Raw genomic sequence first — 22,270 nt, forward strand, 5'->3', positions numbered from 1 at the left:
ACATAGAAAATCAGTTGCTTGAACAACTAAAAGACTGTTTGTATTTTTCTTTAGCATTAGATGAGTCAACAGATGTTAGTGACACTGTACAATTGATATTTTAGGCTCGATATGTAACTTCAGATCTTCAAGTGAGGGAAGAAATGCTTGGCCTTTGTGGATTACGAGATCAAACATGTGGAAAAAATTTTCTTGAAATGTCAAAAAATTCAATCTGGATTTTAAAAACTGGTTTCTGTCACAACAGACGTCGCTCCCGCCATGACTTGGACGAAATTAGGATTTGTTTCACTTTTAAAGCAGAATTTAGTTGAAAATAATGTGAAGTCCAAGCAGCCATCTTTCCATCGTATTTTGCATCACGAAAATTTATTCTCAGATGTCTAAAAGCGATGAATTGAAAAATTTGATGGACATTCCTGTAAAAATTGTGAATTATAAGAGTTGGCGGTGGGTGGTGATGACTAGCTGCCTTCCCTCGAGTCTTACACTGCTAAATTAGGGACGGCTAGCGCAGATAGCCCTCGAGTAGTTTTGTGCGAAATTCAAAACAAGCTGGAAGTGGAAGCTCATCCATCGACAGTTTATTGTGTCTTTGAAGAAAAGCAGTGACTGTACTTTTGATGATCTTACTGATTATTCAAATGTAAGATGGTTAAGTCGAGGAAAAGTCTTGGAACGATTTACTTCCTTATTTCCTCAAATAAAAGAGTATCTTGCCGAAAAACTTAAAATTAAAAATATCTCTGAAATTGAATCTTTGTCATGGCAGTGTGATTTGAATAATTTGAATACGAAGCTTCAGGGAAGAGGTAAAGTAATAAGCGAGCTATCATAGTCTATTCATTAATTTCAATTGAAGCTAAACCTCCTTGTGGAACAATTACAAGAGATTATTTTGACACATTTTGAAAAATTATCTCTGATGCTAAAGATGATCTCTATGTAAACTGGATCAAAAATGTATCTCAGAAATTTGAATCACGTTTCTCCGAATTTAAAAATTTGAAATTTATATTTGAATTTTTGCATGATCCATTTCAATTTGACTTAGGAAATTTCAGTAAGGAAATTACATCTTTTTTGTCTTCGGATAAGTGTGGATTTGAAGACGACATGCTAACCCTGCAAAGTGTAGAACACAAAAAGGGTAAACAAAAATGTTCTGTCAGAGAGATATGGCTCACTATTCTTCAAAATTTAAAGATAGCAATTCCAAAGTTATTTTTCATGTTTGGATCCACATGGGTGTGTGAGTCAGCATTTTCTACGCTAGATTTTCTTAAGTCTAGATACAGATTTCGGCTTACTGACATAAATTTAGAGGCAGAGCTAAGATCCTCATTGAGCATAGATATTAAGCCAAATTTCACGAAACTTGTTGATGAAAACCCCATCAATTTTCACATTGAAGGTCAGTTGAAATGCAATTATTTTGATTAAACTAACATCTTTCTTTTTCGTTAACAGCGTGGCCAACGTTGTTTTCATTAGTCACAGTTGTAGCCACTATGGAAAATACGTTTCTCATCCCTGTTCTGGACGAACCGTGTTATATCAAGCGTCATCTTTGAGCAAGTTACGAAATTAATATCCGTTTGTAAGTACTTGATATTTTTAGTTTGTACGTGTATATGTTAGAAATTTCCGTATTTTTATGCACTTAATGATATAATGTTTATAAAATATTATAGAAAGGATATTTGAACTGACATTAATCAGAAAAATATTGCTATAGCGAATTTTGTAATAATTTTATGAGTCAATTTAAATAATATTACACAAAAATAAAAATAAATCATTTTTTTATTTATTCACAGTAAATAACGTTAGGAAAAATAACTTTTGTAATGTAGTAGTACTGGTACTAACTTTTGGATTTATCGAATAAATGTTTCCTGAAATGCTCTAATTTATTGATTAATTATTATATAATTTGTTAGATATTTATGAAGTTAATAATCATCACATGATTGGAATATTACAAGTTGTTTGTTTCATGTATATATAGCCATACGCTCGAAACAGTGATTGAAACTTTGGTTCACCTGTACGTGATCAGGGACAGTCGTTATGATTTAAAAAATTGCAAATCTCTACTTTTACAAAAATGACACTAGATGTCTTTTGCTAATGAAGTAGAAAGGTCTACCTTTCGAAAGCGCTCAGGTCATTGGCTATTTATTTCATTTATATCAAGAGAAGTTGAACGTACGTGTTTTTCTAACATCATAAATAAAAATAAGATGTCTCTAAAAAAAAGCATTATCTTTATTTCAGTTGGGTTTAGAAATCTACATCAGCTAACTGATCAAGATTTCCAAATTGAACTGAAATGGGTGGACTCCCTTTTAGTCTGCATAATTAAGTGTATTATATTTTAAAATCTATTCCATAAGTACATTAGAATTATTTTTATCTTTGATTCCAAGAGCTATCTTTAGTTTTCAACAATAATGAAAAACTTCAAGAATCTATGTGAAAAGACATATTTCATTATTTAAATAGAACAGACAAAAAGACATCAAATGTTTCATCTCTACCGCCAACCTTCAACGCTTTTGTTTCTTTTCTGACGGGAATCAGAAACAATATAATATGATAAGTTAGTATTAGGTGCAGATATTGTTGGAACTCTGAAGAGTATTAAAACCAGAACTCTATACGGACTACCTGGTTTCGGGTCATTCAACTAATTACATTTGTAATTCTATACTGCCAGCTCATTCTCTATAGTAATCTAGCCAGGAATATAAGAAGGTTTAATTGGTCTTTACAAGTGTAAACTTTCATTCCTGAAGATAGAGAAGGTTGTTTCTTTGTTTTGAGTTTCGCGCTACTTGAGGGCTATCTGCGTTTCATGACTGAAGATATTTTTGGAAAAACTCTTCACTCGTATAATTGTGAAGAATAGGCGTTAGCGGAACGTTCGGATTTCACGATATAGTAGATATGACATGCCTAAAAGACACTTTAAGATAGCGTTTTGTTTCTCACGCTGTGGAAAAGTAGACAGTAATTATCTCTGTATATTAATAAGACATCTGGTTTGTTGTGGATAATGTTGAATTTTGTTAGTATCATTTTGAAATAAAATATACTGTTCTTCTATCGTTTGTTTGCGGAATTTCGTCGCGTTAAACATGCTCGCCCTCCCAGCCGCACTAAGCTATACGATGGCTATTTGCGCCAGCTTTGTGCGAAATCAACAAACAAACAAACAAACTGTTCTTCTATCGTTTGTTTGTAATTTCGCGCAAAGCTATACGATGGCTATTTGCGCCAGCCGTCCATAATTTGGCAGTGTAAGGCAGCTAGTCATCACCATCCACCGCCAACTCTTGGGATACGATTTTACCAACAGATTGTGAAATTGACCGCACCTTATAGCGCCCCCACGGCTGAAATGGCGAGCATCTTTGGTGTGACGGGGAATCGAATCCGTGACCCTCAGATTACGAGTCGAGTGCCTGCATTAACCACCTGGCCATCCCAGGCCTTTTCTTTGGTGAAGATTTTCTGCATTTAATTTAGAAGTAAAACTGCAATTTTGAATGCAATTTGACAGAGCGACGCGGATCCGACAGCAGCTCATGGAAAAATAAATATTAATACATTTTAACACAATGTTTGAACACCCATACTGTCATCATTACACTTAACCTGTTGACTGCCAAGTAATTCAGCTGCTACGGCAGCAAAATTGAGTAATTTTTAAAACAAAGGAAATAAGCAAAATACTATTATTTCTCTAAGACAAACTTATAGTAGTACACAAAATGAAGAAATATGTACAAAACATGAAACAATAATGCACAAAATGTCATTTTTGGGTATTGAAATACATGACACATTTAATAATTCACATTCGTGTGAAATGTTTTGAAGCAGGGTCAACACAAAGAGCCGCTTTGCAATCAGAACATTCATATTTGCTTTCCCTCCTCGTGGATTTGTCATAGTACACTTTACACTGTCTGGTGGGGAACGTTTTCTTTTCTGTTTGGGGAATAAGCGTTGGGAAGTGACGTTATGTGAGGAGAAGGTTTTTTTTTTTTTTTCCAAGGAAGGCCGGCCTCCGGTGGATTTTGAGCGCTGGTTGCGGTAATCTTCAACCAGAATACGGAAGATACCGAGTCTGAACTCCAGGAGAGACAGGTTGTTTCCCAGTGATTTGTAAACTACCAAAGCACTGTACACCGCTATATCCATCATGTGAAAAAATACTTTTTTGTACCACTTGACAACCTTGCGCATATTCGGATAAGCATTCAACACACTGTCACGTAAGTCAACCCCTCCCATATAACGACTGCAATCAATGAGACATTTTGGTTTTACAATAACTGCACCAGTAGCACGATTGAACTTCCCAGTGTTTTGCATGGTATTGTCGTGTATCGTACTCAACATGAAAATGTCTCTCTTATCCTTCCAGTGAAAAACACCAATGCTGTCTTTTTGTGCCACTTCCATTTCTCTCCTTTGGATATTTGTGAAATATTTCGGCATCCCAATTCGATTTTTCATTACTGTCCCACACAAATAGGTGTCACAATCAAGTAATGACTTCGCTAAAGTGACCCTTGTAAAAAAAAACAATCCAAATAGAGCTTAGAATTTTGTCCAAATAATGGTTTCATCAATGTGCGTACAACACGTTCGCCCTGTCCGCCCTCTTTCGTGCTCTACTGTGTAGTAGCACCAGTATAGATGAAAAAGTCCTAAACATAGCCTGTTACGGTAATGTCGAGAAAACCCACTTGTAGAAAACAATATAATGTAAAAACGGCTCATTTTCTCAACCCAAACGAGCCGTTTTTACATATATATAGCCTGTTACACTTTCACATAGCTCAAAACCTTTGACTCCAAACCTAGCCCTTTTAGGTGGAATATTCTGTCGAAATCCCAGTCGACTCTTCCATGGTATCAAAGATTCGTTAATACAAATACGTTCGTTTAGTACATATGAGGTTCTAAATATTTCCCGTAAATGGTCAATAATGGGCTTTTTCTTGTGGTGTCGTTGGCCAACAATATTTTCCTGGGTATTGTCAGCAAAAAGAAAACACCGTTTTTTTGACATGCACTGACTAAATATGGATGTAGCAAGCAAAGGGTCAGTACTGAAGTACATGGAAATAATTGGTTTTCTTGCTATGCTCATTAGCATTATCAGACACACAAATTCATAAATTTCCTTCTGGTTAGTTGGCTTCCATCATTTTACTCTAGATGGTTCCTTCAAATCAGCGCGGGACATCATAGTTTCTGCGTATTTATTGGTCTCTGTTACAATATGGTTGACAATTGTGGGAGGGAAAAACTTTTGAAAACAATGAAAAGGCTTTGAGTCTTGGCTCAAATCGTCGTACTGAACACCATGATTTCCTGAGAAGGGGTTTATAACTGGAGCAGCAAAGGACTCAGCATTCCAATCATTGTCATTAGGGCACTTTTTCTTGGAACTGGTCTTACCACGACTTGCAATTTTACGTTTACCCCCTGGTTTTATCGTCCGTTACCAGTGCTGGTTGATGGCCAGTTATTATCATCTTCACTAATATCTGAGCGTTGTATTTCCGTATTTTTCAAAGAATCTTCAAAATCCGAATCTTCTGAATCGTCACTGCTATCTTCAAACTCCGAACCAAGTTCAAAATACAACTCTAATACTTCTTCATTTTGTAACTTTTTTCGTGACGCCATTTTGGATCGAAAGTGAAACAATTTGTAACTAGGTCAAATGGATGCATGGTGCTGACATCATACGTTGAAGTTTGGCATTATTGAGAACGAATTAACTCGTCCATGGCACTGTGTTACCGATCGGCTTCGACGAGTTATCTCGTCTACGGCATTGAACAGGTTAAAGGCGTTGGTTACGATAGTTTCAAGCTTTCGTATTCACAGCCTGACATGCTAACCAATAAGCCGCATCCCTGTTCTACATTGTATTTACATATGACAATTTACTAGCTTTTGAAAATATCAAAATAGAAATACCAAAACCCGCCGGGTTTTTTAAATTTTGCTTTTAACAACAACAATAAAATCTAGTGTTCTTGTGCAGTGATAAATGATGTCAATTTATCATGATCTACGCACTTCGAGACTTTCTCTAAAGCACTTGTAAGTATTTGTTCAGAAGTTTATTTTGTAGCTTCATAGATCAAAACAGTAAAACTAGTTAACTGGTCACGAAGCAAGCGCAAGAGAAACTTTTAGAGCCTTGTTTACTATGATGTGAAACTCAGAGGTGTTCAACATTTTGATTCTCAGAGGTGTTCAACATTTTGATTCTCTAACCCGAGTGGTAGCTTGTGACTTTTCTTTGACAACTGTTGCTAGAAGTAAACCATCACCAGATATTGAAAGGTTACTTCCAGGGACAGTGGCGGAATCTGGTGGTACAATACTTGAGGCATTTACATTTAGAGGATGTAGCTACCACAGACACAGCTGCAGAACTCTTCTGTTAGATTACCTATGGTGATTGTTACGTTTCCAGTCACAGCTGCTGAACTCGTCTGTTGGAGACGCCCCCTTACCTATGGTGATTGTTACGTTTCCAGTCACAACTGCTGAACTCTTCTGTTGGAGACGCCCCCTTACCTATGGTGATTGTTACGTTTCCAGTCACAACTGCTGAACTCTTCTGTTGGAGACGCCCCCTTACCTATGGTGATTGTTACGTTTCCAGTCACAGCTGCTGAACCCTTCTGTTGGAGACGCCCCTTACCTATGGTGGTTGTTACGTTTCCAATCACAGCTGCTGAACCCTTCTGTTGGAGACGCCCCCTTACCTATGGTAATCGTTTCGTTTCCAGTTTTAAGGAATGTTCTGTGCTGAGCGTTCCTTTCTCAGGGGCGTTTTGTACGTAAATCATACGGTTGAAGCTTCTATAGTGATTAAACAATTGAACGCACATCTTAAGATGGACCAACATAAAGATTAATCATCCCGTACAACTGATAGTCACAACGATTAGTTTTGTCCAGAACGGCCAGTCTGGTACTCCAAGTCTCATTTCTTCTCAGTACGATCGATGAGCAGGTACAAAGACCATACTACGCACGTGACTGCAACTAAACTACATGTAAGTTATGGAACACAGAACTTTCCGCTGCTCAACCGGGGACATAGCAAGTTTTTTCCACTGAAATAGAAGTAATAGTTAATTACTTCCAACGACCTATTAGAAAAAACAAAACAAAAACATAATTATTGAATTCACGTTAATTATGTCTCTCTCTTTTAGTAAATCGTGGATGGGGTTCATAATATGGTTTGTAAAACCAATAACAACTTGACTATTTTTTTTTAAATTACATTCTCTTTTAAACATCATACTAAATAAATAGGATGAAAAAAAGATCTGATGGCCTTACGAGCTAGTTAGATAAAACCTACTGATTAACTAATTCACTGTTTTAATTAGGCTTAAATGAAATACATCGCAAACTTTAACAAATAACTTTAACTTTAACAAATCAGGTATTAAGAAAAACAAGATATTTCAATCATGACGTTTTATGAAATGATTATTAATTTGTAATTAATAGTGTTAGTTGTGGTGTTGACAAAGAGGAGACAACCCACTAATGCTATATTGTTTGTTTGTTTGTTTTGGAATTTCGCACAAAGCTACTCGAGGGCTATCTGTGCTAGCCGTCCCTAAATTAGCAGTGTAAGACTAGAGGGAAGGTAGCTCGTCATCACCACCCACCGCCAACTCTTGGGCTACTCTTTTACCAACGAATAGTGGGATTGACCGTTACATTATAACGCCCCCACGGCTGAAAGAGCGAGCATGTTTGGCGTGATGGGGATGCGAACCCGCGACCCTCAGATTACGAGTCGCACGCCTTAACACGCTTGGCCATGCCAGGCCCTATATTTTTATACGCGTTCGTTAAAGTCTAGGTTGAATAAAAAAACTAATTAAATCATGATAGTGTGTCAGATGAAAACGTCTGACAAATTTACAAGAGTGGAATAGGACAATGTTATAAATAATTCTCGCTAGTTTATCCTATTTCTAGCTATGACTGTGTTAAAATAATTCTACAATTTTTTTAATGCTTACTTATTTGTTTGTTTGGAATTAAGTACAAAGCTCAACAGCGGGCTATCTGTTATCTCCCTACCACGGATATCGATATCCAGTTTCTAGCGTTGTCCGAAGACAGGCCGCTGTGCCACTGGGGCCTTTACGTAATGTATTTCACTCAAAATCGTTGTTTAAATTATAAAAACGCTTACTGATGATGCATTTCGCTCGTCAAAACCATTGTTTAAATCATAACAACACTCGCTAATAATGCATTTCACTCGTCAAAACCAATGTTTAAATTATAATAATACTTGCTAATATGCATTTCACTCGTCAAAATCATTGTTCAAATCATAATAACACTTACTAATGATGCATTTCACTCGTCAAAACCATTGTTTAAATCATAATAACATTTGCTAATAATGCATTTCACTCGTCAAAACTAATGTTCAAATCATACTAACAATTGCTAATAATGCATTTCACTCGTCAAAACCATTGATTAAATTATAATAACACTTACTAATAATTTATTTCACTCGTTGAATCCATTGTTTAAATCATAATAACACTTGTCAATAATGTATTTCACTCGTCAAAACCATTCTTTAAATTATAATAATACTTACTAATAATGCATTTCACGCGTCAAAACTAATCTTTAAATCATAATAGCAATTACTAATAATGCATTTCACTCGTGAAAACCATTGTTTAAATCATAATAACACTTGTTATTTCACTGATCGAATCCATCGTTTAAATCATAATAATACTTACTAATAAAGCGTTCCACTCGTCAAAACCATTGTTTAAATTATAATAACACTTGCTAATAATGCATTCCACTCTTCAAAACCAATGTTTGAATTGCAATAACACTTGCCAATAATGCATTTCACTCGTCAAAACCATTGTTTAAATTATAATAACACTTACTAATAATGTATTTTACTCGTTGAATCTATTATTTAAATCATAATAACTCTTGTTAATAACGTATTTCACTCGTCAAAACCGTTGTTTAAATTATAATAACACTTACTAATAATATATTTCACTCGTCAAAACTAATCTTTAAATCATAATAGCAATTACAAATAATGCATTAGCAATGCAATAATGCATTGTTCAAATCATAATAACACTTGTTAATAATGTATTTCACTGGTCGAATCCATTGTTTAAATCATAATAACACTTACTAATAAAGCATTCCACTCGTCAAAACCAATGTTTAAATTACAATAACACTTGCTTATTATGCATTTCACTTGTCAAAACCATTGTTCAAATCATAATAACACTTATTAATAATGTATTTCACTCGTTGAATCCATTGTTTAAATCATAATAATACTTGCTAATAATGCATTTTACTCGTCAAAACCATTGTTAAAATCATACTAACACTTATTAATAATGCATTTCACCCGTCAAAACCATTGTTTAACTCGAATTAACACTTACTAGTAACATTATGTAACAACATTTTTACTTTTTATTGTTCCTGGGTAAAAGGTGTTATTTCCCAATTGCTCATGCCTAAAGTAAATGGAAAAGGCCTATTTTCTCTCTTCAAACTTTGTTTCTATGACCTGGGTAATGAAATTTTCAAATTTACCAATTTTCCAGAACGTTCCAGGTAGATTCAGTGCTGAGTAGTTGATAGAGAATTTTCTCGAACTTACAAAAATTTTCAAAAACGTTCTAGACTTTTCTAGAACTTTCCCTAACAATATATATATACAGGGGCTCACAACTAACCACGTCAGTTTAGTTCTAGTTGCCTAAGTGAACACATAGACCTATATGATTTTATCATAGGTGGCATCAAGAAGCTGCAAGCATTCTCCAGACACATTCTACTATATATGTGGCCAATTTATCAAGACAAGAGCGAAAAAGTACTCTGTGGCAGCATCTGCTAAAATGTATGAAGTCTACAAAGCATACTTCGACATGCCTGTGGGGGATCAAGACAAGAACTGGGCACTTCATTTTACTTGCAAACACTGCAAGAAAACTCTAGAAGGTAAGACGGACAATTTTTGCTTCCTTGAAGAGTAAGAGTTTACATTATACAAATTTTACACATTTTAAAATTTAAATATATTTTGGTGCACTTCAAAGAGGAATACAACAGCATCAAGACCTTGCTAGAAGCCTTGAAGCATGATGGGAGGTTATCGGAGACTTCAAAATGGTGGCATTCCTGATGGGTCTCCAAGGAGACTTTACCAAGTTTCCCTGTTATCTTTGCCTTTGGGACAGCAGGGACACCGCAGCGCACCAGAACAGGAAGCACTGGCTACAACAGACCGAGTTCTCCGTGGGGACGCACAATGTCAAGTGCGGGCCATTACTGGACCTCCAGAAGGTGTTTGTTCCCATTAGGTCTTATGAAACAATTTCTAACAGCTCTTGATAAGGAGTCTGCAGCCTTCAAGTACCTTCGAGACTCCTTTCCTAAGCTGTCTGAGGCAAAGGTCAAAGCTGGTGTCTTCGTTGGACCACAAATAAAAAAGATCCTGGAGTGCAACAAAGCTGCCCCAAGCTTTATTTCCTCCCTACTGATCTTCTTGGGCAATCACATTAATTAATACTTTTTATTAATTAATGGGAATTAATACTTCTAAAACTAAAGAGAATGTCTTTAATTAGCTGCTGTTTATTGAAGTTCGTACCTATACAAGAATACGAGGATGTAAATATCAAGACAAGTGTCAAACGCAGAAGAAAGTGAATGTGAATATATTTCTAGAAGACTGTAAGTAACTGAAGGGTGAAGTTTCTGACTTCAGCTAAACGAATTCAGATTTGATATTTCTGGTGAGACCACTTTCACAAACTCATTAATGGAGAATTTCTAAGGTTTTGTTTGTTTTTGAATTTCGCGCAAAGCTACACGAGGTCTATCTGCGCTAGCCGTCCCTAATTTAGTAGTGTAAGACTAGAGGGAAGGCCGCTAGTCATCACCACCCACTCCCAAGTCTTGTGATACTATTTTAACAATGAATAGTGAGATTGACCGTAACATTATAATGCCCCACAGCTGAAAGGGCGAACATATTTGGTATGACGGGGATTTGAACCCGCGACCCTCGGATTACGAGTCGAGGGCCCTAACCACCTGGCCATGCCGGGTCTAGCTAACGTTTTAATAGACCATTTTTTGAGATGTTACTACAAGGACGTTTATCAGTTGTATATTGGGTAAGTAACTTAAAATAACAATTTCAAATGAACAATAATTTCAACTGCAATGACAGTCTGAAACTATTATCTATTATTTTATTTTGAACGCGTGTTTCTCGGATGTTTTATAATAGATTATGCATTTATCGTGAATCGTTACATTTCGAAGAGGTTTAGGCTTTGTGTGCATGGTAAACTCGAGCTTGCACAGTTCACAATAACGAGCGTCGAGCCTCCTTACCCACTGTCAGGAGACAGTCCTGGTGGATGTCGCAGAGACGTTTCGCACAGAGACATGCTGGTACCTGATTCTAAAGTCGAGAGTGGTTGAGATGAATATCTCAGATCCATGGGTTTAAAGGTAGGTATGTAAGGATGATAGATTCCTAACTACATATTTATTCATTCATTCATTTTTATAAGAATGTAGTTTATTTTCTTTAAATTTCACATTTAATACCTGTCCTAAATCGATAGTGTCTTATTCCAGGTTAACATGTTTCTTTAAGGTATAATAGAAAAACTGGGAAACATTTAATCACTTTGTTACTTTGTTTTTTCTTTAGATTAGAAAGAATCTAATCTGAAATAACTTAATCCTATGTTCTATGTTAGTTATAGGACACTAATACGAATTAGTTTAACTCTGAACCAACTTAACTTTAAATCGTAACATGCTGTATTTCCGTTATGGAAAGCCAGTTCGACTCAGTTTAATTATACGCTATATTCGATCAGTTGTAGGAGACATATTTGTAGCAGCTTAGCTGTGTTTTGTAACTTAATTTTATCGTGCTGTCAGAAAGCAAATCTACTTCTCTTTATTTTAAACAAATAACTTACTACTTCAACTGCAAGAAGGGCAGATAACTTTATACCTTAAAATAAACTGTTATACATCGTGTTTGTTACTTAAAAAAAACAACAAATACCATAAACTAAACTTATTAATCACTGCTTCAAACTCTACAACATGAAATTCAAAATTTACAGAAAGCCTCGTAAACAGATGTATTGCACCAATTATCAGGGAGACCGAGGGAAAGCAGCTACTCATCACTACCCACCGCCAACTCTTTGGCTACTCTTCTACGAACGAATAGTGGGATTGACTGTAACATTATAATGCCCCAAGGCTGAAAGGGCGAGCATGTTTGGTGTGACGGGGATTCGATCCCGCGACCCTCAGATTACGAGTCGCACGCCTTAACACGCTTGGCCATGCCGGGCCGACAGAAGATAATAAACCTGTCCTTCATGCACGGCACAGAACTGCTAGCAAATAATATGGCTTTAATAACCAGCTGTGATTTAATACCTGCCATAAACCTATATTAACATTTCGATATCATATCTAAAAGCAAGGAGCTATATATTATATTTTCTTTTTTTTTAGTTTTGAAAAGAGAAACAACCCTCCTAACGGTCTTACGAACTTAGTAACAACTACACCGTATTATTGCCCAACAGCGAGTATTAAAATATAATGCTGTACGTGTCCCTATTGGGCAACATAAAAACGATGTCATTATAACATGGAAACAGAAAGAAAATGTTAAAAGTGTTTGACAGTTCTGTAAAGACACTATTATAATATCTGTGTTGTAAGTATCTCTGAATAAGAATAAAAAGTAACTCTGTTTTAAGAACTTAAGTTATTATATTTTATTGCAAAGACTAAAATCATCTACGACTACATTTTTAACAAACGCACCGCAGAACACTTTCACATGCTCAGGCTTGAGTTCTTATAGCAACCAAATAGTTCTGAAATCCATCTTATTTACGTCTGTCACAAAGAGATAACAATGGGCTCGGCATGGCAAAGCGTATTAAGGCGTTCGACTAGTAATCCGAAAGTCGAGGGCTCGAATCCCGGTAGCACTACATATGCTCGCCCTTTCAGCCGTGGGGGCGTTATAATGTGACGGTCAATCCTACTATTCGTTGGTAAAAGAGTAGCCCAAGAGTTGGCGGTGGGTGGTGATGACGAGCTACCTTCCCTCTAGTCTTACACTGCTAAATTAGGGACGGCTAGCTCAGATAGCCCTCGAGTAACTTTGCGCGAAATTCAAAACAAACAAACAGATAACCATTATTCCTGTTGTTTGCTAAGCCTTTCGTACTAGGCTCGGATATTTCTTCTTTAGTTTCAGATATCTCGAGCTTTTAAAACGTGTACATGGTTTTAAAATTTAATTTTAAATTACATAATAAATAAAGTATCTACACATGTATAATTATTCCTGCTGTGAAATAACAGGATATATCCTATGATAATTCATTCAGCATTTGTGCGTCAGTTTCATTGTTTAAAGTCTTTATTTATGTAGTAGTATTATTTTACATTAAGTTAGAGACTTTTTAAAAACTGACATCGCAAAATTTTGAAAAATCCCTATCTCCAGAATTACCAATGAGATCCGACCTCATCGGCTTTTAAAACATATTTTGGTAAACTACTTACGCATAAAATTTCGTTTGAGTCAACTAATTTCTTGTGTATAAGATCTTTATTAACATGGCTAGGTGGTTAAAGCGCTCAACTCGTGATCCTGGGGTTGCGGTTTTAAATCTCCGTCGCACCAAACATACTCGCCCTTTCAGCCAAAGGGCGTTATAATGTGATAGTCAATCCCACTATTCGTTGGTAAAAGAGTAGCCCAGAGTTAGCGGTGATGATTAACTGTCTTCCCACTACTCTTACACTGCTAAATTAGGGACGGCTAGCGCAGATAGTCCTCATGTAGCTTTACGCGAAATTCAAAACAAACCAAACCATTAAATGACTCAAAGATCTGTATATTTTATGTATAAAATGAATGATATCGCTTATTTCTTTTATCGTCAGTTTTTCAATCAGTGTTTTTATAGCCATAAAGTATGATTCATTACGTGAACTCCATTCATAGTTAAGGAAAAACTATGTGATTCATTACTTAGAACTGTAATAAACGCTTCATCAAGCTGACAATGTAAAACTGTAATACTCCTCTTAACTAATAATGTAAAACTGTAATAAATACTTCTCTTAACTGACAATATAAAACTGTAATAAACACTTGTAATTAAAAGTATAAAATTATTATTACAAGTGTACTTGTACAGCGTTGCATATGTGTTGAGAGTAATGCGAGAAGAAAGTCGTTTTTACAATACTTACGCATGTGTTCAGAGTAAAATTTTAATAATGTAAATATACAACGAAGCAGTGTTCTAGCATTGCATTTATGTTGGATATAATGTTCTAGTGACGTATGAAACTAAGTCCTAAATAGTGTTCTTAAGTTACCTAATGCTTGTTTGTTGGGGTTAATCACAACTGTGTATAAGGTTAAGTTTCTGCATTATAATGTATTTAGAGTGACGATATATTATTTTAAACAGTTTTAAAACCGTAACCCTATACTACATCTTCATGTAAAACACGGCCTGTTGTTATATGTATATGTAATGATGGTAACGTTCTAGCGTTACATACACGTTTAGAACAGAAGAGCTGTATATCTTTTTCTGTTATTTTCAATATTTACAAAATGCCTTTAAATTGATAACATGCAATGAATACTGGATAAGAATTGCAACCATGAGTGTGTTGAATTTGTTTTCAAGTTATTTATTTATTAAGAGTAGAGAGAGTGTCTCTCAGAAACATCAGTTGAAATAACTTCATTGCAATTTTATCACATATTTTAAGTAGTGATGACAACACATATTTTCACGAAAACTAAAACAAGTACACTTGTTTTGCTTCTATAATATATACATGAATTATCTTAAAAACAAAAAGTGATAAAAGGTTTATTCTCTAATCATTTGACAACGTGGACTCAGCCGAATTTCACAAACTGTTACTACCTTACCTATATTTAGGCCTATTATGAGAACTGACGCAAATCATCCATTTTGCTTTTGCTCAATAGAAAACGCGCCCAAAGAGCATTGCAGTGCGGCTTTAGTTTCGAATTTATAAACAAAACAGGATTTCTACACCAAACTCGGTATTCTCCAGTACATGCATTTAGATTAAAATCGAAAATAATTTTTGGAGCTTGATATACTATATTACATAATTTCAGGTTTTCTATAACTCATTTCACACAAACCGTAACATCCCATTGCAAAGGCCTAAGCACTGCGTGCATTCTTCAAAATAGATTTGATTTACTATGGCAGCCAAATAATGAATTGAGATAGGCTTAACAATAAACAATCTCTTCACTTTATGTGTTAGTTCTAAAATATGTCAGATGTGAATTAGTAAATATCTTAGACATTAAAATAATTATTCTCTACAAATGATTGCTTTTGTGTACGACGGGCTGTTATAAGCCATATAATCTCTCAAAATTACTGATGAGCCACCAGACACGATCAGTTAATTTAAGAATATTTAACATGCACTTTCACATCTGACGTCACAGGCTAGTTTTATTTGTTTAAATAAACATTTAAGTAAAAGGTTTCAGGTGTTTATGAGTGACAGAGTTTATGAAAGCGACGCTTGAGGAGGAAGGGAACTTTTGTTTTAGACATTTACTCATGAGGTAAAATATGTGAGAGGGTTCTTTAAAAATCCTCTCCACAACACGTCAATCTAAACTGTTATATTAAAAAAATATTAAAAGTATGTATTACAAATTCTCTGATTCATCCAATTACCATGCAACTGGTTTGTTTTTTGAATTTCGCGCAAACCTTTGTTTGTTTGTTTTGGAATTTTGCACAAAGCAACTCGAGGGCTATCTGTGCTAGCCGTCCCTAATTTAGCAGTGTAAGACAAGAGGGAAGGCAGCTAGTCATCACTACCCACCGCCAGCTCTTGGGCTACTTTTTCACCAACGAATAGTGGGATTCACTGTCACATTATAACGCTCCTTCAAGTGAAAGGGAGAGCATGTTTGGTGCGACGGGGATTTGAACCCACGACGCTCAGATTACGAGTCGAACGCCTTAACCCACCTGGCCTTGCCGTGTCATTTAATGTTTCACTGGATCCATGTTTCTTTCTCCTAAAATTAATTTTCAATTTAGTTTATCTATCTGTACATTATTTAGAAAAACATCAAAATCCACCAGTAAATGGTATGCAGTTTATTTCACTGTACCTCTCTCTTTATTTTTCCTTCAAAAAAAGGCCCAACACAGCTAGGTGGTTAGAGCACTCCATTCGTAATCTGAGGGTCGCGGATTCGAATTCCCATGATACCAAACATACTCGCCCTTTCAGCCGTGTGGTTGTTATAAATCACGATCAATCACACTATTCGTTGGTAAAAGAGTATCCAAAGAGTTAGCGGTGGGTGGTGATGACTAGCTGCCTTCCCTCAAGTCTTACATTGCAGAATTAGGGACGACTAGCGCAGACAGCCATCGAGTAGCTTTGCACGAAATTCAAAACCTATAAAAATTTTGACTACAGTCTGTATTAGAATAAATAAACAACAACAACAGAATATAAAACTGCTATCTATAGATAATTTTGTTTTATTGGTGTTTACTAACTTAGATGTCCTAAATTATTATCAGTACACTTTCGAAAAGGTGTGAAATGAATACATTTTTAGTATTACAATTAAATTACTGTACCTAACTATGAAAAAGGTTTAAACATATTTTCCGCCATGCTGTGGCAAATAAAATGAACAACGAAAATTACAGGAAAAGAATGCTGATGCTGTGAAAAGTAAACTAACAAAGCATGAGAAGAAAAGATTTAAGAAGCTAAATAAAAGAAAATTTGCTGTTAAGTGATCGAGAAGCACGTGATTTTCTTAAAGATAAACGGCACAGCCTTCCTTTGTCATTACGTTCTCTTAACGCCCTTGAAGCACGTGTCTAAAATGTGTGAATGCAGATTAAGATGAAGCTGAGCAGATTTTTATGATATGGTTACTATGGAAACCATGATTTGGAACGTCTCATATCAATGACGGGTGTTCTGGCTAAATATATTTTATACTAAATGAGAAGAATATGGTGCTGTGATATTTACTAAAACACACACACAACAAAAACCCCACACCCTTTCAGAAATGTTATCATCCATAAATTAAAACTTTTATGTTATTGTTGTAGTTTAGAAGTTTAGTTGAACAGAACAGTTATAATCTTATATTGTTTGAAAGTAGTTTATTATTGTTGTTGATAATAGTGGGGCCCGGCATGGCCAAGCGCGTAAAGACGTTCGACTCGTAATCCGAGGGTTGCGGGTTCGAACCCCGGTCGCACCAAACATGCTCGCCCTTTCAGCCGTGGGGCGTTATAATGTGACGGTCAATCCCACTATTCGTTGGTAAAAGAGCAGCCCAAGAGTTGGCGGTGGGTGGTAATGACTAGCTGCCTTCCCTCTGGACTTACACTGCTAAATTAGGGACAGCTAGCGCAGACAGCCCTCGTGTAGATTTGCGCGAAATTCAAAAACAAACAATCATAGGTTATTGAAAATAGTAATCAATTACTACAACACATACAAACTTTTAATATGTATCAGTTCTTTACATCTCGTGAATCAACTCACTCTTTTACTCACTTAAACAATGAAGGGTGCGCAATAATCCGGCATTAATGGGTGACAAAAGTTTTGGAAACGCTGCTGTAAGAACTAAGGCTGTAATAATGTTTTATAACCGTATTTCGGTGTTTGTTTTGATGTATCAATTTATTAGGAACAACTGCGATATCTTTATTACATATTATCTTTTTACCCAATGTAACTACTAATTTGTAAGAATTACTTTTTCGCAAAAAGAAAGTAAAATATGTAAAACATACTTTTGTAGGGCATATTTCAACATCTCCATCTAATAAGAATAAAAACGCTCAATAACAACAATTGTATACGACTTTATCAAATTCAAAAGAAAGTTTCTAGTTTGAAGTAATTTTCATTAGCTGACCACTAAAACACCAGTTAACTGTTTAAACCAGTCAAATATCTGGCCTTTAATACTCGAAAAGCACATTTTTAAGACAAGTACAACTAAGTTTAATAGATCAAAACATGTAGATTTGATCCTCGGAAACTAAATTTAACTATAAATATTTTACTTTACATGAATGGCATGTAGAGATAATTCAAGAGATGTTGGATTTAAATTTATAATTGTTCAACGTAGGCCGGGACTTGCAGTGCCGTTTTTTGAATTTTTTTTTTGTTTTTGATTTCCGCGCAAAGCTACTCGAGGGCTATCTGCGCTAGCCGTACCTAATTTAGCAGTGTAAGACTAGAAGAAAGACAGCTAGTCATCACCACCCACCGCCAACTCTTGGGCTACTCTTTTACCAACGAATAGTGGGATTGACCATCTCATTATAACATCCCCACGGTTGAAAGCGCGAACATGTTTGATGCGACCGAGATTCGAACCCACGACCCTCGGATTACGAATCGAACCCCTTAACACGCTTGACCATACCGGGCTCGACTTTTTGTGTAAATTCTGAATCGTTAATTTTCTATTAATGAATATTTAAATTTAAAAAATCTTAATTCAGTTCTGTCGGATCTGCAGTTCCTTCATTTTCTTTTATTTAAAACCAGTCTTCTCTTCAAGTGAACTTGGTTGAATTTGTATTTAGTTTTTATGGGCCAATTAAGCTATCTTCACTGCTACACTAGAATAGACAGATCCGTGACATCATTGTAAAAAGTACAATTGATAAAGTCTGAGTATTTATTATATTTCAGCAATCTGTGGCACTTAGCGAATCGAGTGGAAACTGACACGTGGTTTAGTGTTCAGTCAATTGGTTATAAAATGTTCTGAAATTATATTAAATATTATCATATCACCACAAAGAAGACATTACGTGTCTAGAGTTCGTAAAAATAAGGATATTTAACTGTATGCTGTTATATATAACTTCTATAAAGTATGTGAATTTATAGTTGAATATATCTTTCGTAGAATAATTTTACGTTTATACATTTGCTTCTATTTTACAGACTTTTAAGTTTCGAGTGTGTTTCTATAACTGTTATATACTTAATCGTAAAAAACATATACAGACAGTATATTTCTTTATATTGTGTTGTTTGTTGTTTTCTTGGTACAAAGGTTCACAAGAGGCTATCTGCAGTTTCTCAACCGCAAGAAATTGAACTCCAAATTTTAGAGTTGCAAATAGATGAACTTCTTCGTGAATCACCAGGAGACCTTTACATTACGTTTACTATTAGATACTCTTAAGTACGAGGAGTAAACAAATTAAAAATAATTATTCAGAAGACTCCATTTTTTCTTCCATTACCATCTGTTTTATTGTAAGAACACTAAGTACTTGTGATGTAAGTTTTTCCCAATGCTAATTACATCTTATGAAAAGTATGTGGTAGGAGAAAAAAAGGAAGCATTGATAACATCATCTCCTTCTAACCAGTGGCGACACCTATGTATGCAATGCACGCATCACATGCCCTAGATTTCACACGCGAAAAAGTTGCTTCATACGAAATAAGCATAGATTGTTTATTTGCTTGTAAACTCATGGAATGTAGCACGTTGAATCAGTTGCCAAGACAACATGATGCTGTGTGCATAATCTCCTGATATTTCCTACGCATTTTGCAAGGAAGCTAGGGCTGATACAATATTATACGTATCTAGATATAGAAGTTTCATCAACGGTTTGTTACAAAGTTTGACAGTCTTTACAATAAAATGTAATTGGAAACAGGTGTATAAGGTTAATAGCTTTAAGTTATTTAGTATAAGCAAACGTAGTTTCCTGCTACAATTTGAAGTAATTCTAGAAGTTAAAAATAAGGATAATTATCATTTATTTTGAATTTTTCATGGTGGTTACGAAGCTTGTCAAACTTAGAGTTGACATAAAATTAGAGTTGTGAACATAGAAGATAAAATATTAATATTAAAAAACAAAGTTGAAACTTTATTTCAGAGGTTTCAGGCATTACATAAAAGAAATTTGCTAATTTTTAAGTGAGAAAAACATTTTGAACATTTAACAATAAAATCGCTTTACATTGGGAGCAGTGACTGCTTTGACTCCATATATTAAAATACTAACTTTTAGCAAAAACACTTTATTAGAAATTTTTATTTGTTGGTGTACAAAAGACTTGTAATATTTTATGAAAACTTGCCAAATTTCGTAAAAATACACGAATCGTATTGGACAATATATCGATACAATCGTGTCACGGCTTCACGATACAATACTCTTATCGTCCGCTGCATCAGGAAACTGATTGCTTTTATCAAATTATTTTGGTAAGTTCTTAACACCAAGTGTTTTAAAATGCAGTAGTATAAAATTACTTAACATAATGTAAATATGTATACCTCATTAATCATGAACGACATAATGTTAATTAAACACTTGTCGTGCCTCTGAAAGACACATATAACTGATGTTTTCAGACTAAGATTTTAAGTGGCACAAGCGACAGTACTAAAGTATCAAAGTAATAATTACTATTCAAACAATAACTATAAATACTTATAAAATAAGAACATGTAAGATCTATACTTCTAAAATAAAATTTATTGCTAATAAATTAACGAATATATATGTTACTTTAAAGCTAAAAATACACGGTGTGTTTATTATCAGAATTTTCTGGATGATTATATTTCTCTGATAACACTATGTAACACAAATTTAGTTCCTGGATAATATGTGTTATTTCTTAATTGCTTATGTTGTAAAAGTACAAAAAATAACCATTATTCCCTTCAAACTTTGCTTTTGTGACCTGGATAATGAAATTTAGAAATTAACCTATTTTCTATGTAAAAATGAGCAAATTTGGGCATTTTTATTAACATAAGGTCTGAATAAATCAACATGTAAATTAAGATTTACGTGTATTTATGCTAAAGTTATACAAAAATGAACAAAAATGTTTAGAAGTGAGTAGTATTTCGAGATTTGCGACTGTATTACAAATTACTTTCACGTACCAGTCCCTAAATATAGTCTCCCATCATGTTTTCTTTATACGCTCCTTGGTAGCGTCGTTCAAAGTCCAGTATATCTTGGTAGAAGTGCTCGCCTTGCTCCTCTGAGTATGCTTCCATGTTCCCCTTAAACTTTTCAAGATGAGTGTCAAAGATATGGAGTTTTAGGGACGTCCTGCATCCCATTTTGCCGTAGTTCTTCACCAGAGTCTGAACCAGTTCCAAATAATTTTCGGCCTTGTGATTTTCCAAAAAGCCCTGAACTACTGCGACAAAGCTGCCCCAAGCTTTTTTTCCTTTTCTACTGAGATTCTTGGGGAATTCTGTGCATTCTTCTTTATTTGTGGTCCAACAAAGACACTAGTTTTGACCTTTGCCTCAGACAACGAAGGAAAGAAGTCTCGAAGGTACTTGAAGGATGCAGACTCCTTATCAAGAGCTGTGAAAAATTGTTTCATAAGACACAATTTTATGCCCAATGGTAGAAACAACATCTTCTGGAGGTCCACCAGTGGCCCACACTTGAAATTATGTGTCCCCACAGAGAACTCGGTCTGTTGTGGCCAGTGCTTCCTGTTGTAGTGCGCTGCGGTGTCCCTGCTCTCTCAAAGGCAAAGATAATAGGGAAACTGGTAAAGCCTCCTTGGAGACCCATCAGGAATGCCACCATTTTAAAGTCTCCGATAACCTCCCAGCCATACTCATCATACTTCAAGGCTTTTAACAAGGTCTTGATGCTGTTGTATTCCTCTTTGAGGTGCACCGAAAGATATTTAAATTTTAAAATGTCTAAAATTTGTGTAATATAAAATCTTACTATTCAAGCAAGCAAAATTGTCCGTCTTACCTTCTAGAGTTTTTTTTTTTTGCAGTGTTCGCAGGTAAAATGAGGTGCCAAAGGTTTGTCCTACTGAAATATGCCTTGTAGACTTCACACATTTTAGCAGATGCGGATACAGAGTACGTTTTCGCTCTTGTCCTGATAAGTTGGCCACATGCATAGCGGAATGCGTCTGGACAATGCTTGCATCTTTTCGATGCCATCTCTGATAAAATCAGATAGGTCTATGTGTTCACTTAAGC

General features: G+C 35.3%; 1 protein-coding gene across 3 annotated transcripts in view; it reads left to right on the plus strand.

Annotated features, from left to right (window-relative positions):
• Nucleotides 1–1,469: 1,469 nt before the first annotated feature.
• Nucleotides 1,470–22,270, plus strand: part of LOC143254357 (high-affinity choline transporter 1-like) — a 47,073-nt gene continuing 26,272 nt past the window's right edge. The window contains exon 1 of one of the 3 annotated variants that reach the window (XM_076509417.1): nt 1,470–1,600. Coding sequence is in view for 1 of the 3 variants with exons in the window: in XM_076509412.1 (XP_076365527.1) it covers nt 11,611–11,626 (16 nt within the window). In the remaining 2 variants the exon portion in view is untranslated. Of the gene's footprint in view, nt 1,601–11,522; nt 11,627–22,270 lie in introns of those variants that run through there. The other 2 variants (XM_076509414.1, XM_076509412.1) reach the window with 2 other exon arrangements.

This window comes from Tachypleus tridentatus, chromosome 6, assembly GCF_004210375.1.
Source record: "Tachypleus tridentatus isolate NWPU-2018 chromosome 6, ASM421037v1, whole genome shotgun sequence".
Lineage (NCBI taxonomy): Eukaryota > Metazoa > Arthropoda > Merostomata > Xiphosura > Limulidae > Tachypleus > Tachypleus tridentatus.